We start from the raw sequence: 19,900 nt of genomic DNA, 5'->3' as shown, positions 1-19,900 counted from the left end.
TTGCTTCCTTTGCAGCAGATACTCAAGACAGATTCAGGACTGCTGCTGTGTTTTTCCGCCCAGACACCTGACAGCTTTGTGATAGGAAGAAGTCTTGGTTAAGGCTGAATGTGCATGGCTGCCTCTCTCCTAAGAACTATGAACTGTTGCAATGTCACCTTCAATTTGTTGGCTAAAACAGAGGTCAGAATTTCCTATTTGAAGGAAAAATAAGGAATTAGGGCCATCAAAATAAGGAATAAAACCACCTGGCTATACATAAAAGGAGAATTCTAAAATACAAAGGCATTTTCAATTGCACAAACTTCGATCATATTCAAAGAATGCTTCTTCAGTGACTTTTGAACATATAAAATAAGCCTTTTCCTGTTAATTTCAAAGGTGATGATTGCTTATTCATGTATTACTGAATCAAGGAATATAGAATCTCATTAGAGATAGAAAATAATGAAGAATTATTTCATTATGGTAGCTTATCACTTAGCTGTGGGGCAGCTGGGAGAGAGCATAAAAGGGAGGGCCTGAAAAGAGTGCATGAGAAAATCCACGGCATCTCACCCATCTTATGTGGAATTCCTAAAAGCCAACCTTGGTTCCTTTCCTTTGTTCCACAGTTTGGGCCCTCGTCTCTTCCACCATCCTTGGACCCACCCGCATTGTCCTGTTTGTTCTCTTGCCACCTTGGAAGTGAAAGGAGGCTTAGGTTCTGATAGTGTAAATCAACGTAGTCAGCCTGCATACATCCCTGCTTCACCAGAAATGCTGGGCATTTCTGTTGTCGTTCACTTAGTAGTTTTCATTAGATTTTCTTGCTGGCTTTATCAATTTGATATGGTAAAAATTGATAATTACCTAAAAAAAAAGGTACTTTTTTATTCCTTTGCCCATGAAAACCTATTTTTCTGGTTATAAGAGTAATATATGGTCACTATAAAAATTAAGATGATGTAGGATGTGAAAAGAAGAATTTGAAAATCATCCATTTATATATATTACTTTGCAACTTCTTAAAATTTGGCAATATCATAACATATCCAATATCATGGGTATCTTTTCATGTAAAAATATATGTATTCATTGCATCACTAGAAATTCTGTAATTTATTGCAGTACTGGAATTATACCATAAGGTACCAATCCCTTGTGTCATTATACATTTAGGTTGCTCTTAATTTTAAAAATTATGAAATATTGGAAACAGAATAGGGAAACAACAGAATATCCAATATACCTACTACTTAGATGCGAATAGTTTACCATTTTTTAAAGAAGAAATAAAGTGTTACCAATACCATTGAAACATTCTTTTTATCGTCCCAATTAGGTTCCCTTATCTTCCCTCTCATAGATAATCATTACCCTAAAATTTATGTGTATATTTCCCATTTAATGTTATAAAACATGTTACCTTATAAACACTGTTGTGCCTGCTTTTATATGTTTCATGAGGCTTTTAAACTTGCCTTTTTCATCCTACAATGTATTTGAAATTCATGTTATTATATAGTCTTAATTCATTTTAAAGAATAGTACTTCATTTTATGACTGTGCTACAATTTATTTTTTTATTCTTTTGTTGGTAGATATGTAAGATTCCAGTTTTTAGCTATTACAGTGTTATACTGAATAGCCTTAAAATTATCTCCTTGTGTACAGTATAATTAAAGGTTGTTTCACACTCATCAGATCAGTGGGAAAAAACAAGTCTTAATCAATGGCTGACAAGGAAATGGGAAACCAAGTATTCTTGTGTATGGCTGGTATATGAACTTCTGACCACTTCGGAGAGATTGATAGTATCAAGCTTCTTTAAATTAGAGTTTGCCATGGTGAAATAATTTATTTTTTCCCATACTTACTGTATTTTTTATTTCATTTAATAAAGAAATCGGTGATCATCATCTTTGAAGTTAACCGAAAATCCAATACCGATACCAACACTTATTATTTTGTATTGTTCTCCTTAATTTTATCTGTGTACCTGTACCACCCCTTCCTGCTATTCACCATTCTCTTTGAATACTGCATACTGGGATAATTTCAGTAGTTAGGATCTGACCATTGCTATCAGTAATTTTAAGTCTGACCCCGTTCATCAGCCTGATAACCAGATTATATTCAACTTTAGTTAACTAGATTGTGCTCAACTATAACTGAGTTATTGTAGAAGGAAATGACTACCCACTCCAGTATTCTTGTGTGGGAAATCCCATAGAAAGAGGAGCTTGGCAGGCCACAGCCCATAGGGTTGTAAAGAGTCAGACATGACTTAGATACTGAGCACATGACTGACTTGTGATAATGACAAATTGTAAACAGTTATGATGACATATTACTCAGGATTCACTTTTGTTTGTAAAACTGAAGGAGAATTTCTTTGCTGTCTTTTAAGTTTTCACAGATTTACTTTCTGTATTTGTTTCTGAACTTTTTGTTATCAAAGATTTTGTTAAGAACTCTGTAATTGATTAACACATTTAAAGCTTTTATGTTCTTAGAGGATTTGCCAAGTACTACAGACTATAAAATATGAATAAATATTCCTTACTGGTATGTATTGATTATATGGCAATATAGAAGACTGTCCTAAAGGACATATAATTACAGTGTAAGCTCAATTCACTGAAAATTCCTCAGTTTTAAAGAAACCATCTTGTTGGATATATCAAGTCCTACAAGTGTACCAGTCTTTTGAGCTTTTAATTTTCCACTTTGTTGATTCACCATATGTGTGCTAAAGTCACTTCCGTCATGTCAAGTCTGTGACTCTGTGGACTATAGCCTGCAAGGCTTCTCTGTCTATGAAGGTTCTCCAGGCAAGAATATTTAAGCGATTGCCGTGTCCTCCTCCAGGGGATCTTCCTGACCTAGGGATCAAACCTGTGTCTCAGTATGTCTCTTGCATTGGCAAGTGGATTGTTTACCGCTAATTCCACCATGTAAATCCCTGTTTGTTCAGACTGAAGTGACAATTTTTAATTTTTCTAAAGAATGATAATGGTATGAGTGGGTATTCTGGTGAAATAGTATGCAACCTATTACTAACTAAAAAGCATTGTCCACCAGAGGGCGCAGTGATTTTGTTTTCTAAAATGTCAAAATACATCCCCTGAGTGAAGCAATATCTCTGCATGCTGAATGAGAAGCATGTACCAGGTGACTTTTCCTCATAGAGCTTGAGATTTACAAAATCAAAATCCTGACAAATAACTACTTCTATGTTAAGTAAAACTCAAGGCAACAGTCTTTACATTTTTATATATTATGTTGTTATTTTTAAGAATTAAAATTGATACTAGAATTAAATCTGCCCTCAAGTCTTAAAAGATAGGTTCTGAAAAGAGAAGAAATATAGCTTAGTAGCAGCATGTCAAAATTTTGTTGAAAGGACTGTAATGTGTTTGTCAGAAACCTAATTTGGTTTTATGGCACATCAATTGACATATAGTATCTAGAAAAGGTTAAAGTGTGATATTTCCTGTCTGTTGTTGTATTGGTCAGATCACTTATAGTAGTATATTAGCTTTGGGCACCAGACTGAACTATAGTAAAGTTTAAGAACCAAGTCAAACATCACCTTTTCTGTTACTGCCTCACATAGAATAATTTTCTCTGATCTGTGCATTTGTACTTCATGTTGTTTTTATTTTGTTTTATCTTATTGAACTTAAAATAATGAGTAATGGTTAAGGGGTGTTTTACTGCCTAAGAGGAGAGTAATCTCCAGCAATTTGTGAAAAGGGAATTAAGCGTACCTTGTATGTGAAAGTTACTGGTAGATTTTAGAAGAATGGTCTAACAAAGCATTAGAGAAAATGGCAGTGGATCTTTTTAACATCCTAGAAACAAATTAATCTGTCACACATTAGGAACATGTTAGCTGATAAAGTCTGATTGATCAGTGTGACTCTTTTTGTCTGTGTTTGAATGTAAAAGTTATGATAGGTTCTATTGACATCTTTATCATTTGACATGGTTGTATTAAATTTTGGAATCAACCTTAACTGCCTTTTAGATTAACGATTTGTTCATTTTTGTAAATGTGCCTTTCTCTTCTTATTGCCCATTATGTTCTTCACCTGTTTGTTTGTTTGTTTGTTTCTGTCCAGCAGGGGGAGTATGGCAGAGTGGTTGAGAATGTAGGGTCTGGAGCCAGACTTCCTGGGATTACATGCCTGCTCTGTGTAACCTTAGACAAGTTACCTAACTCTTTTGAGACTCAGTTTCCTCCTCTTTACAATAGGGATATAACAATAGGAGTTACCTCATAGGGTTATTGAAAAGATTAAATGAATTAGGGCATTTAAAGGGCATAGTGCCTGACACACAGTGCTCAGCGCCATGGCTCAACAAATGTTAACTGCCTGCTATTACTGCAGTTGTTAATTATTAATAACCTCAGGTATTCACTAACAAAACAGCTCACCACTTTTTTTTCTTCATGCTTTTACTTTTATATTCTTACAAAGGGAATGATGCTCTGTTCCCTTGCTTTCAGCATTTTTGTTGACATTATCATTGCATATACTCTCCTTAACCTAGGTCAAGAAGATTCCCTGGAGGAGGGCATGGCATCCCACTCTAGTATTCTTGCCTGAAAAATCCCATGGACAGAAGAACCTGGTGGACTACAGTCCATAGAGTCGCAAAGAGCTAGACATGACTAAAGATACTGAGCACGCACACATACTCTTCTTAATTTTGTTCATTGTATGGTTGCCATTCAAACTGAAGGGAGGAAAGTCTAAGGCTTTTCAGCCTGAAACAGTCTTTTAAATAAAACCATTTTTTAAAATTATCCGTCTCTTTTTGACTTCATTAACAGTGTAATTTATCAGCCAAAGTATTCTGTCATAACACTTACCCTGCAGTTTCACAGTTATAAATACTTTGGAAGTGTTAAAACAAAATTATATTCAGTATGATTTTTAAGTTTAGGTTATTTGAATATTCCAATTAAAACATGGTAACTCAGACCACTTTGGAAAACTGAATTGCTTGGTGGTATTTACTAAAGCTTGAAACTGTGATCCAGCTTGATATCCTGTGGTTCTTCTTTGTACATAAACATCATGCACATGTGTTCATGAAAATACTTGTACTGGAAAGTTTATAACAGCACTGTTTGTAATAGTGCCTACTATAAATTACCCAAATGCTCATCAGTAGAATACATTTTGGTATATTCATACCATGTAATACTATAGAGAAATGAAAATGTAAGATCTGCCAAATACATCTTAACAATAAGGTTGCTGAAGAGCAGGAATGAGTCTGAGAAATACAGTACTGAGAGAAGTCTAAAAGAGAACCTGCTGTATGTCTGGTTCTACTTACGTTAAGTATAAAATTAGGCAAAATCTGATCTAAGCTCTTCAAAGTCCATGTAGTGACATTGCTGATTGGATGGGGAGGCGGGTGGTCACTGACAGGGATGATGAAGGGAGCTCCTGGAGTGCTGTTAATATCTAGTTCCTGATACAGGTATGTTCAGTTTGGGAACACTCATCAAGCTGAAAAACCATCTTTTGTGCACTCTGCTTCATGTATTGCCATAAAAGCCTTTTAAAAAATCCATAAATATATATACCACAAATCTATTCTGTTATACATTTGATGATACTGAGGTGCCAGTCTGAATGCACTATTTTTGTCCTGACTCCTTGTTTCATCATCAGAGAATTACAGCAACAATGGTAAGAAAGATGGGCATCCCCTCTGAGTCTTCTCGACATTGGTAGTTTTCTTGGGCTTCCTACGTATTGGTGTAAACTGCCCCATCAGTAAATAAGGATAAGGAGGATCCTTGATCGCAGAGCAAGCATCCTTTTAATAAAAAGGAATTGGCTGTGGAGGGAAACTTGAGGCATGTGGACCTGGAATAAAGGAGCACCTTCTTGGCCACTCTTTAAAGGACTAGAGAGTTCTGCTGAATTAATTGGCAAACTCCATTACACTGCCTTGTAGACTTTGTGGATGAAACAAAATAAATTTTCACTGTTTTAAGTGACATATCTGGGGGAGGGATAGGAACTGGTAGGCTATTTTATCAAGTTACTGTTTTTAGCATAGTCCACAGGAAAAATAATATTCAATAATTTTAAGACCTGTTTTGGGGAATTCCCTGGTGGCCCAGTGTGTGCTTTCACTGCCAGGTATTCTGGCTTGATCCTTGGTTAGGAAAGTAAGATCCCATGAGCCATGTGCCCCCCCCTCCCCAAACAAAACAAAACAAAAACCTGTTTTTTTTCTTTTTTAGGCTTCAGTTTCCATTAATACAAATAGATTTTTTAAAATTTTTAGCTTATGTGTATTTAAGTTTTGTAAATTATCTTATGTCTAAAAATAATACATAATAATATATACATTATAATACATACACAAAATAATACATAACAGATTCATCAATACAGAAATGATTAAAAAGCAAAAGCCTTTTCCTGGTTCCACTCATAGACCTTTTTGTGTTCCTGTACGTACTATACATTTATTGATTCTAAAGTGAAGTTGCTCAGTCATTTCCAACTCTTTGCGAACCCGTGGACTGTAGCCTGCCAGGCTCCTCCGTCCATGGAATTTTCCAGGCAAGGATACCAGAGTGGGTTGCCATTTCCTTCTCAAGGGGATCTTCCCGACCTAGGGATCGAGCCCGGGTCTTCCGCACTGCAGGCAGACTCTTTACTGTATGGATCACTAGGGAAGCCCCGTGTTGATATATTGATTCTAAGATTCTAAGCCCCGAATTGATTCCAAGATAACACTTTATTACCCCATGTTTTAACATATCTGAAATTGGGATGTGTCTTTCACTTGTTATCCGCTAGATGGCGATCATGATGGAGTTGTCCTTACAGGAAATTTGGTCATAGCTGTTCATATTGTCTTCACTTCAGTTGAGTTATATACCCTGTTGCTGCCACATGGCTTGAGTTTAATCGCTGTTATAAGTGTCTTGAAAAGAACTGCGCTATGTGATTTGGTTTTAAGACATAAAGTTAGTTTGTGTGCAGAAAGGCACAGGAAAGGCAGCAGGGAGCAAATTTAATATGAATGAAGTAAGTATTCTTTGTTGGGAGGATAACCACAGTTCTGTTTCCTTGCAAAGTAAAAACCAAGCGCTTTATGGAGTCAAGAAAGGGAGTTATTCTTTGAGTAAGTGAAGGTATGGTGTATTTTATTCCTGAAACATGTGCAAAAACATTCTCTCACAAGCCAGGCAGTTCATTTAAGGCAGGAGAAGTTACCAAATCCTGTAGAATAGATGGTTGGTGTGACCAGTTCATGTACCATACAGGACTGTTTTAAGACACTGTATCATAGCCTTAATTACTCAGTTCAGTCGCTCAGTCGTGTCCGACTCTGAGACCCCATAGACTGCAGCACGCCAGGCCTCCCTGTCCATCACCAACGCCTGGAGCCTACTCAAACTCATGTCCATTGCATCAGTGATGCCATCCAACTATCTAATTCTCTGTTGTCCCTTCTCCTCCTGCCTTCAGTCTTTCGCAGCATCAGGGTCTTTTCAAATGAGTCAGTTCTTCGCATCAGGTGGCCAAAGTATTGGAGTTTCAGCTTCGGCATCAGTCCTTCCAGTGAATATTCAGGACTGATTTCCTTTAGGATGGACTGGTTGAATCTCCTTGCAGTCCAAGGGACTCTCAAGAGTCTTCTCCAACACCACAGTTCAAAAGCATCAGTTCTTCAGCACTCAGTTTTCTTTATGGTCCAACTCTCACATCCATACATGACTACTGGAAAAACCATAGCTTTGACTAGACAGACCTTTGTTGATAAAGTTATAAAATTACTCACTTCTTATAAATGAATTTGAAGACTTTGATAATATCTTTATGTGTTTATTCAGTGTTTTATATTCATTGGTTTTGGTTTTTCTGTTTTAAACTATTAATATAACATTTTATATTAATACATTTTAGATGTCAAACCATTCTGTATTTTTGGGAGAGCAACTTGCTGTTTTTTTTTTTAATTGGTAGTTATTTTGTGAATGCCTTTTCAGTTTAATATGTATAGATTTATCTTATTCCTTTTAGTGATTCTGTTATTTTCCACTGAAAGAATATATTATAATTTCTTAAATGGCTGCCATATTGATGTGCATAATTTCCGGTTAAAAGCAATGTAAGAGGGAACATCTTTCTACATACACCTTTATATACCCAGACCAGTGATTCTATAGAATAAATTCCTAGAAATGCTGTGCATTTTATTGTTTGATGAAAGAAAATCAGTAGTTACTTTTTAAAAAGTATTCACTTGATTTAGAAATGTGAATCATTGTTGGAAAAATATCAACATGCTAACAGTGGTTGTCTCTGGGGTGATGGACTTATGTGTTATTATTTTTTTTTTAAGTTTAATAGTAAAAATGGAATTTTAAAAAATGCTTAGGAAACCAAATACTACTTTAGTAGTTCTGAGGTTGTGAGCAGTTTGCAGGTAGAAACTGTTGTAGTTGCCAGATAATTCATCTAGCGTAATGCAAAATGTGGGGAGCAAATTCAAAAGGTGTTTATAGAAGTAAGTTGAATTCCTTTTTTTTTATTTTTAGTTTAACAGAGAGAAAACTTATTGCTAATTCTTTTTTTAGGGTTTTTTGATTAACTCAAAACCAGAGAATGCCTGTGAACCCATAGTGCCTCCGCCAGTAAGAGATAATTCATCTGGCACTTTCATCGTGTTAATTAGAAGACTTGATTGTAATTTTGATGAAAAGGTAATGTTTCCATTTTCATTTTTTGGTTACTGTTTGCTTAGCCAGCTAGTTTAAATTCTCTCTTGTTTCAGAAAGGATTTAAGAAAGTTTACACAATTCATTCAGATTAAATAAAGGAGTAAGGACAGAAACGAGGAGACAATGAAAGGAAAGACAAGAATGAGTTTACTTAACTCTTATTCATTTGCTATAAAATTTAAGCGTTTAGCTGCCAGTACAAAGAGGAAAACACCATCAGTTTTATGATTCGCAGTTTTACCTAATTACTATTGATTCTAAGACTTTCCACGTGGTTATTGGGCATCTTGAACTGTGGTTTAATCGTGGTCTTGCTTGATCTAACCTAGAAATGGAAATGTTAGTCTTTAGTTTTATGTCTTAACCCTCCAGTATGATTACAACATCTGTATCTATATCTTTGTTGATGCTGGGATTCTCTTTTGTAATAAGCTGACTGTCACATGTATAAAGTTTGTCTCCATGAAGTGGGTTACGCTGGCATTTCAAATAGTTAAAGTTTGCCATAGGACTTCCCTCACTATCATCAATTCAGCTCTAAAGATGTGAGATTTTAAGGTTTGTTTTTTGTCTTTTTATTTATTTTATTTTGTTTTTTTGTTTTTTAATACTATCTTTAAAAATCTGCTTTTGGATTGTCTCCTTGTCAGGAGAGCCAGATTGAGGCCTGTTACTTTTATTGAACCATCTCAAACCTGAGTGTCTTACGTGTTTAGAGAACAGACGTGGGATATCATTTCATGTACTTTCCATGCTTGATCTTAGATGATTTGTCTGTTAAGTAAGGCTACTCTGACTCCTGCTGTGCCTGCCTTTTTGTCTCTGCTCCTTTCATTTCATGAAAGAAATTACACTTCCATAATAAACTTTTTAAATGAATAAAATAATAACTGTAAAGGAGTTTGAAAATGTAGAGCACTTTGTAAATAATAAATGTTTTTATATTGTATATTAGTTCCAAATTTAAACTCTTGATTGCCTTTAAATGGGAAATAGAGCTTGAAGTCAAATGTGTTAGATTTCCTTCTCTTTCTAATTGTTATGCTTTTATAGTAGTTTGAATTTAAACCGTTTTAAGATTTGATCTAGAACTAGATTATAATAATTACAGATTGTTCCAACAAAAATGAAATATTATATTAATATTTGATAATTTCATTCCACTAAGAAATGAAAAGTAAGCTAATTCTGCTGATTTCAAGGTTTATTGCATCATTAAGGTATGTAATATTTGTCTTAGTCTAGTCTTTGGTAATTTGAAACTACAATACCTTTTATTTTTTTAAAGTAACTTTCTTTTTAGGTGGGGATGGGAGGTGTTGCACTACAACATTTAGGGAAATACTGTCATTAAATAATTATTTCTGGAGTAAAACCCAACTCAGGAATGGATAGGAGGGCTTGTTAGTCCTCCGATCCCTTCAGTGGATCCTCATCACATGCATGTCTGAGTATTTCTAATGGAATTTCCTGATTTAGCTAATATTCCAGCTCATCACTTTCCACTTCCTGTCTTGAATTTTGTGCTGTAGCCATATCACCTACTGAAATCTCTCAACTTGCTGTGTTTTTGTGCCTTCACACATACTGTTTTCTCTGTCCAAGATCTCTAAGATGACCTTTATCACCTATATTTCTGGCCATTTCATTTAAGTGCTAACTGAGACCATTACCTCTTCTGGAAGCCTTACTTTTCTTTCTCCCGTCCCTCGGGCAGAACAAATCATTCCAGCTCAATGTGCCTTTATATCTCTTTATCACATTGTTGTTTTCTATTATATATATTTCACTTATATGCAGGCTTACTGTGTTTAGAATTCATGTTTTAACTATATTTAAATATCTAATTTGTATTATAGTACATAGTAGGAGAGCAATGAAAGTTTGTTAAACTTTGTAGTATAGTAAGTCTTCTACTTGTATGTATAATGTATTCTTTAAAAGCACTTGCATATAAAGAATATGTAAAAACATTTTAATTGAGGATTCTAATCTTAGAAAGAAAACGTTAAAATCTTTCTTATTATATAACTCATTGTGTAGACAGTCTTAATGGGATAAAGTTCTATTCTGTACATATTTTTTAACTTTGTTAATTTTCCTTCACAAATATACAACAGAATATATTATAGACATTTAAAGTGAAAGATTTCTACTCATATTATTTCTAATGATTTCTTTCAGTTATATTAAATTTACAAGACATTATTAATTTACTGAGGGAGACGTATTAGGATGTATTCAAGATCTGGAAACAGATTGCATACATTTGAATCATATCTTTATCATTTATAGTAGTGTGATCTTAGACAAGTTATTCTTATCTCTGTGTGCCTCAATTTCTTTATCTGTAAAATAGAATTATAAATGTTCCTAGAATTGTTATAAGGATCAAATGTAATAATCAGTGTTGAATGCTTGTCAGACAATGCCTTGCACACAGTAACTAAGCAGTAGTTATTAACCATCAATGTTTTATTCATTCTTTCATTATTGGTATAAAATAGAATAAGGGTAAAGATGGCAAAGGTGCTGACTGTACTAGGCTGAGAGGTCCTGTAATCTACTTGTCTGCAAGCTGGAAAACTGGGAAAACCAGTGGTGTAATTCAGTTAGGGTCTGAAAGCCAGAGAACCAGGGGATCTGATGGTGTAATCCTAGAGTCCAGAGACCCAAGAATTAAGAGCTCTGAAGTTTAAGGGCAGGAGAATGTGGATGTCAAGAACAGAGAGAGGGAATTCACCCTTCCCTTCATCTTTTGTTCTGTTTGGAACCTCTAGGAATTTGATGATTCCTATTCACATTGTTGAGGGTGGATCTTCTTTCCTCAGTCTACTGAATGAAATGACAAACACTTTAAAAACCCCCTCACAGACACCTGCCTAAATATTTTACCAGCTGTCTGGACATCTCTTAGCCCAGTCAAATTAACACATGAATTCAGTTCTCACCTTTCAGAAACTAATCATTGGCTGATAAGTCACACTGTGATATAGTAACTCATGTCAACTGATATGTAAAATTTTTAATTTGGCTTATAAAGGACAGTGTTGTCATGCCAGTGTATAATGTATACAAAATAAGTTTCATAAATACACAAGCTTATGAATTACAGATCACCTGTCAAGGTAGGGTGAGTGGATAAAGTCATCATGATTACTGGGAAAACAACTGGAATCTCATTCCAAAGAAAATTTCTTTTCTAATGGTGATCACTGGTGAACAGGCTATTAGCTTTATTAGCTATAATCTTCAGATCAGAAATCCATGACTGTACTTTTCTGACTTCCAAATTGATGATTAAGTTTTGTAGTAAGTATGTTAACAGAAACCAATCATTTACAATTTATGTATGGTACTTCTTTTCTGAATTGCAAATTAATAGCTCTTTGTGGATACTCAATAGTGGTTCATTCATGTGTAGCCACAATTTTTTATGAATAAATTGACTTAAGAAAATAGTTAGAAAAAGAGCTCATTTTCTTATTCCTGATGTAGCGTGCTAGGACTGAATACTGACAAAAGCTTAATTCAGCACCATACTGTATGCTACAGTATATTGAGAATAGTTACAAAGTGGTTTTTTTGCTATGCCTCCTATCCAAAGTGAAACCCAAATTATCTCAGACAAATGAAAACTGGCACCATCTTACAGAGCTTTCTTTGGTGAAATGAGCCCTTTCCATTGTAGATAGCAGAAGAGAAAAGAAGTAAAAAATAAAATTCTCTCAAGATTCTTCAAATGATTAATGGTGGTGGGTATTTCAAGATTTACTTATTATAAATCTTTAGACTTTTTTTGAAGAACATTATGCTATGATTAAAGAAACCTAACCTTCTCTTATTCCCTCTTAAAAGTAAAAGAGTGAAAGCTCTATGTTACAATAAAGGAGATGACAGATTTTCTACGCAAACTATCCCAAGTGGTTTGTGACTCAAGGTAGCTAATAAGACGCTGAAATGCAATTAACAGTTTTTGGAAGGTAGAAAATTGAATTGTTTGTAACATTTTAAAATAGACTACTGTTTTAATTTTTTTTTTAATCTTTTGTCTAGAGAAGCACATTTGAGCCTTTTAGTCTTCTTGCCCTGGAGAGATAATAGCAGAACCCATACTCAGAATTAGTATTTGGATATGTGGAGTGTCCAGAAGGCCAGTAATAACTATTGATTACATGCCAGCTGCTTAATCTGAAAACAGTCACTTTTACTTACACTGACAAAAACTGTATCTTCTGAGAAATACAGCACTTTAGAGGAAAAGCAGAACAATGTTATTTTGTTTATCTTTGTTCACTTGTGCTTCACTGTGACAAAATATAATTGTTTGAAAATGTTAGTTTTTGGTGAGTGTTTGAAATTAGGAAAACATTTCTGGCTTTCTGGTAAATAAATTAAGGCTTTATTAAATCTTCTAGTTAGAAAAATGACTTCATAGCATTCTGAGGCAGAGAGTTCTCAAAAGACTTGAATTGGCATCCCAGTGGGAAATAACATTTAAACATTTTTGTAAAAATACTTGGTTATTTCAAGAACGTTAAAATAATCACTTAAAATAGAACTTTTCTAAACTACACAGATTTCTGTGTTTATAGTCAAAAAATGATTAGTTATCAAAAGTCTGTTCCCATTGCAGTCCAAAATGTTTCTACCTTGTGGTTTTAATGCTAAGTCAACTTCTTCAAATAGTTGATTTGCTTTATTTCATCTGAACTCAAGGGAAGCTTGGTAAACAGAAATGGTGTAGTGCATGTACTTCTGTTGAATCTTATTACTGCTTAATGCTCTAGTGATTATTTTCGAAAAATGTAGCTAGCTGCAGGAGGCTGAAAGGACTTAGATATTATTTCCTCCATATTTCAGGGAGGGGGTTCATTAGATGGAGTTACATTTGGATTGCAAATGAATACAATCCAAGGACTATGTTGGTACTCATTTTCTGTTGGATTGAGATTTTTACAAAACCTAACTGGGGCACAAACCCCTACTTGACCTGACTTCTGTCTGTCTAAAGTCAAGTCACATCTGTACTTTGCCTGTCCCCTTACCTTAACCATGAAGAATTTACAAGTCCCAGTAGGTGCTGAGCAGTCTCTTCCCCTCTGTCTTGGTTTCTTCCATGTCCTTCATTTGAGTATCTTCCCTTGCTTGTCTACCTGGCTTGTTTTAGGTCTCAGATGAAGTTTCATCTCCTATCTGAAACCTTCCCTAATCTTCAAGGCAGAGCAGATCACTTCTTTTATATATTGCTTGTTTAATCCTCTGTCAGCCTCTGTGAGGGAAAAGATCATGTTTTTGTTTCTACAACTCAAATTCCTAATACATTGTATGGCACTTGGTAGATGATTAATAAATATTTGCTGAATTTAGAATATTTAGAAAATCCTAACGGCTTAAAATTAAATTTAAGTAGATTAGGGAATAAACAGTATTATTGGAACATTCTGTTGGCTTCATTTTCATTTCACTTAATGTTCTTGGAATGCCCTTGGAAGTATTTCTAAATCAAGATAGTCATATATCCCACATTTTTCTCTAGGTCTAAATATGTTATGATAATTAAAAAATTAACTTAAACATTTTTGGGTTATTTGTGTGATCTTATTATTATAATAACAAATAATAAAAATTTTGGAGTTAAATTCTGTCTTCTTACAAGATAGGCATCTAGTTTTTCTTTCTAAGCTTACCTTTCATTCTCCTCTCTCAGGCCTCCAGGCTGGTACAGTATATGGTGTTCTCAGAATTGCACTTTTATTTCAGTAGTACTAAGCAAGTAGATATGAACTTAATTAGAAGTTAAACTCATATATTAAAGTCATCTATAATATCATTATTTAAATTTTCATACTCTTTTCTATATTTCTATAAAGTAACCTATAATGTTTGTCACTAATCTACTTTGGAATCCTGTATAAAAGATTTCACCAAAGAAACATGTTAAATAATACTCAGTAGGTGGAAGCGTTTCTACCCATATAGGATTCAGATAGCTCTTTGCTACTAGTGCATTAATTTTTTCATTTCTTTCTTTCTTCCACCCTTTGGTAAAAATATCTGTGTGTTAATAATTAGGTTCCTTTATATAAAAATTCATTCAGTATTAAAACAGTGAAACAAATTCTCTTCTTTTACAAGGAAAGTAATATTTAATGAAAGAAAAAGCTGAAAAACAGTAAATTACATGTACTTTACCCTAACCTAGTGAAAACATATAATGCCAGTAACTTCATTTACATAGCTCTTCAACACACATTCTTTTATTGGAAGTATAGTTGATTTACAATATTATATTGGTTTCAGGTGTACAACACAGTGATTCAAAACTTTTAAGAATTATACTCCCATTTAATGTTATTATAAAATATTAGCTTTATTTTCCTGTGCTGTACAATATATCTTTGTTGCTTACCTATTTTAATCCCATATCCCTATCTTGCCCCTTCCCTCTCCAATCAAGTGACCAAATGAAGTTGCTCAGTTGTGTCTGACTCTTTGCGACCCCATGGACTGTAGCCTACCATACTCCTCTATCCATGGGATTTTCCAGGCAAGAGTACTGGAGTAGGTTGCCATTTCCTTCTCCAGAGGACCTTCCCGACCCAGGGATCGAACCTGGGTCTCCTGCGTTGTAGGCAGACGCTTTACCGTCTGAGCCACTGTCTACTGATATTTTGTTATATACATTCGTTTCATTGTTTAGATTCCACACATAAGTGATAACATTAAGTATTTGTCTTGTTCTGTCTGAGTTATTTCACTAGCATTACACTCTCTAGGACCATCCATGTTTTTGCAAATGGGACAATTTCATTATTTTTTCATTTTTAGTTGTATACTGCATCTTCTTTAGCCATTCATCTATTGACGGACATTTAGGTTGCTTCCATACCTTGGCTATTGTAAATAATTCTGCTGCAAACATTGGGGTGCATGTATCTTTTCAAATTAGTGTTTTTGTTTTCTTCAGATATAGTCCCAGGAATGGGATCGCTGGATCATATGGTAATTCTATTTATAGTTTTTTGATGAGCTTCCGAGGTATTCTCCATAGTGGCTGAACCAATTTACATTCCCACCAACAGTGCATGAGGGTTCCCTTTTCTCTATATTGTTGACAACATTTGTTACTTGTAAACTTTTTGATGATAGCCATTCTGACAAAAGGGGCTTCCCTGGTAGCTCAGCTGGTAAAGAATCTGCCGGTAATGCAGGAGACCTGGATTCAATCCCTGGATCGGGAAGATCCCCTGGAGAAGGGAACAGCTACCCACTCCTGTATTCTGGCCTGGAGAATTCACTATACGGTCCATGGGGTCACAGAGAGTCGGACACGAGCTACTTTCACTTTCACCTTTCATTCTGACAAACAGGTGATATCTCATTGTGGTTTTTATTTGAATTTCCCTCATAATTAGCTATTATGAGGGAAACTGATCATAATTGAGCATCTTTTCATGTACCTGTTAGCCATTTGTATGTCTTCTTTGGAAAAATGTCTATACAGGTCTTCTGCCCAATTTTTAATTGGGTTCTTTGTTTTTTATACTGAGTTGTATGCACTGTTTATATACTTAAGATATTGACCCCCTATTGATCATATCATTTGCAAATATTTTCTCCCACTCAGTGGGTTATCTTTTTGTTTTAGCAGTGATTTCCTTTGCTATGCAAAAGCCTTAAGTTTAATTTAGTCCCATTGGTTTATTTTTGCTTTTTATTTCTTTTGTCTTAGGAGGCAAATCCAAAACATCATTGATCTGGTTTATGTCAAAGAATATTCTGCTAGTGTTCTCTTCTAGGAGTTTTATGATTTCAGGTTTTAAATCCAGGTCTCAAATCCTTTTTGAGTTTATTTTAGTATATGGTATGAGGGGATGTTCTAATCTCATTGTTTTCTATGTATGTAGCTGTCAGATTTTCCCAGCACCAATTATTTATGAGACTCTCTTTTGTCCATTGTATATTCTTAACTCCTTTGTCATAGATTCCACACACGTTTCCTTTAAAATAAAGTTATTCAGATTATTCAGGTACACATTAAATTAAATGTCTAGTTAAGAAGATGGAATCTAAAGAAAGAGGGAAAGATGGCTTATGTCACTGAATTCCTTTTAATGAGAGTGAAAACATCAGACAGATAGACGATACTCCGTGAACACCGTACACGCATCCCCTACAGATGCCCCGTGTTTCTGATGTTATCCGCTTTCAGGTGAAGTAGCTCTTCCAGTGTGTACTGTAGTGATTCTGTAATATGTGCAGGAAAGAATGATGTTGGATTTAATCTTGGTAGGGTTGCTTGCCACAGTTGTGGATCTTATTTCAACAATTGCTTATTCCCTACTGTACTGTAATGTTTCCAGAAATTTTTATCCTATAGATAGAATTAACAGTTTTTACATTAAACCTGAATTGCCTACTATTGTTCCATTCTCATCTTCATTGCTTTGATCATTTGAGAAAGAAATTTTACTTCTTAATTTCTTCTTACTTCTTCAGATGAAAGAACATAGCTACATTTCGACAGTTATCTCTGTCCTCTAAGTCTCCTCCATGAGTTTCTTTACTTCATCTCTTTCCCTTACAGGGAAAACAGTTTCTTTCCCTGTGTTAGATATCCAGATTGGGAAAGAGTGTAGTTTGTGTCCAGGCTGATGGTTGAGTTATTGTTGTTTTCTGTTGGCAATTCTGAGAGAAAAGAAAATCTGTTTTCCAGAGAATTTTTTTTTCAGTTGGCATTTGGAAATACTTAGAAGCAGAGTTACACTACATTTTCTGCAGAGCATCTGTAGAGGTTGGACAGTAAAGTAGTGCTCCAGTTCTCAGATTACAACTGGAAGTGCCAAAACCCACTGTATAGCCAGGGTGGACAGAAGAGGCCAGGCTCCACAACCACCCAGCATCCTTGTGATGCTTTTTTGACTTTTTACCTTTTGTGTTTTCAAACATAGCATAACACAGAAAGACTGTTCATAATGTATGTATGTACCATTTAAGTTGCAATTTAAATAGTAAAATAAATATCTGAGCACTCACTATTTAGCTTAAGAGAGACCTGTTACTTACTAACGTAACCAGACTTCATTGGAGACTTTGTTAGGTAAATCTTTTAGATTTTATTTCATTTACGGATTATGTTAGACTTGTATTAATAGCTTGTTTTCGTGAAGGAACTTCCTATTTGGAGAATTCTTATGATAATTTCAGATGTTTTAATAAAATGATGTTAAGTGTACCACAAAGTGACTGCTAATTAAAGGTGCTCATTTTCTGTCCTGTGTTTGAAAAGTTTGTGATAGGAAAGATTCTTGGCTGAAGCCAGAGCAAATCCCAGCCAGCATTACTGTGCATTTCCTGTTTCTTTAGAGATTCTTTCTTTTTGCCCCATAATATTTTTACCCCTCTTGCTTGATTCTAGCCTAAAAAAAAAAAAAAACAAAACCCATGGGTATATCTTTTCTCACTTCAGTTTCTTGGCAGTAGGACTTATATTTTTATGCAGATCTGTGTGCTGAGCTTACAGTATAGTGCTTAGAGCCCCAAAATGAGTAGGCAGTAGAGGGAGGAGTATACGCAGAGATCTGTCACTAGGGGGCGCTGAGCACCAGAATTCATTCCTAGTAGGCTGATAGCAAGTTAGATTTATCCTTTTGTTTCACAATAATTTCTTCCAAAAAACTTTATTAACCATGGTGATTGGGTTAAAATGGAGCTACTGCTGTTGTTAGGATGAGAAATAAGATTTGATTGGAATATGAATCCTGTTAGTATCTAAAAAATCGGGACTTAGTTTGGATCCTTCGTTTTAATATGCACTTTAATATACATAGATAACTAGAGGATACTTTAGGGATACTTTTGTTAAATTTAAATTGCGATTCTCAAAATTAAATATTTAGGCAGCTTTTAACTAATAGTTTAATTGGTATAGTTCATTATATAAAAGTTTTTTAAAGAAAAGCTTCTTTAATAGCAAGCATCAGAAATAGCTACGTAAAGGTTTATTTGGGTTTTCTTAATGACACCAAGAGAAAAGCATCACTTTTAGTTTTAATCTTTAGTACTAATCACGTGCTAGGTATAATATTAAAACTACATTGGAAACCGCCACATTCAACAACCTATACATTAATGACTTTGATTTTGTGATGGTATGTTATACAATAATATTGTTGGAAAAGCACAATCTATTTTCTGATTGCCGACAATCTACAGAACATTAAAAATTCACCTATATGGGTTTCAAACTTTTTTGACTGCAATCTATATTAAGAAATTTATTTTTACACATGTGCCCCTAGTATATATATAGCACACAGCCTATAATAAATTTCATAAAACAGTACTTACCTATATTAGCCAAAATACTTTGGTATATGAAATTTCCTTTTATTAAAAAAAGTTCACCCAGGTTTACTAAATTATTTTATTATCTACAGTGTTCAGTACCCTCAATATTTAGAATTGCTTTCCCATGTACAAAGATTGACTTTAAAATCTGTCACAAGGATATAACATAAGATCTTTAATTAATTTTTAAAGTTCCATGGATTCTCGTTTGTTTTCTGGTCTACTTGAAACGAGTAAGTATGGCTTTGCTGATTTTGCAAATTTTACCAGCCCTGCACCCCCAAAATTTTCTAATGAAACAAATTCAGTTTATCTCCCAGCCTAAGTAAGAAATAAACTTGTATGTTTGTAACATGCCATTTATCAAAAGGTCAATGCTCTTAGTATATAACCTAAAATAAAAGAAGGAAGCATGCCTTTGTACCACCATAATGTCATAAAATTCCAGCTTTTAAAACCATGTACTTTTCCTGATGACTTTTTCTTGGAACTTTTTCTGTACTTTTTTTTTTAAAGAATAGAATTCTAATCAGGTTTTCTCCTTTGTTTCTGTATTTTAGAAAAGACTGTAAGAGTGGAGCAAGGTTAATGACTACTAGTTGTCTAAATACAGAGAGAGAGGAAGTGACACTTAACATTGAGGAGAAAAACCAGCTAGAATCTAGTAAAGATGTTCATGATGATCCCAAGTCATTGGAAAAGGTCAAATCACATTTGTTGTCTTTTAATTGAGACAGCTAGCGAGACGCAAAATATTTCAGAAAAATTTTTTATCCACAATGACTGAAGTAA

General features: G+C 34.5%; 1 protein-coding gene across 3 annotated transcripts in view; it reads left to right on the top strand.

Moving 5' to 3' along the window:
• Positions 1–19,900, top strand: part of RNF13 (ring finger protein 13) — a 120,364-nt gene that overhangs the window by 37,293 nt on the left and 63,171 nt on the right. For 2 of the 3 annotated variants that reach the window (XM_005906287.2, XM_070374780.1), the window contains one exon: positions 8,612–8,737. The exons of the other annotated variant lie outside the window; for it this stretch is intronic. In XM_005906287.2, the coding sequence (XP_005906349.1) occupies positions 8,612–8,737 (126 nt within the window). Of the gene's footprint in view, positions 1–8,611; positions 8,738–19,900 lie in introns of those variants that run through there. 3 annotated transcript variants of the gene reach the window in all.

This window comes from Bos mutus, chromosome 1 (genome assembly GCF_027580195.1).
Source record: "Bos mutus isolate GX-2022 chromosome 1, NWIPB_WYAK_1.1, whole genome shotgun sequence".
Lineage (NCBI taxonomy): Eukaryota > Metazoa > Chordata > Mammalia > Artiodactyla > Bovidae > Bos > Bos mutus.
Note: the sequence above shows the minus strand (reverse complement) of the source record. Positions and strands in the feature narration are given on the sequence as shown.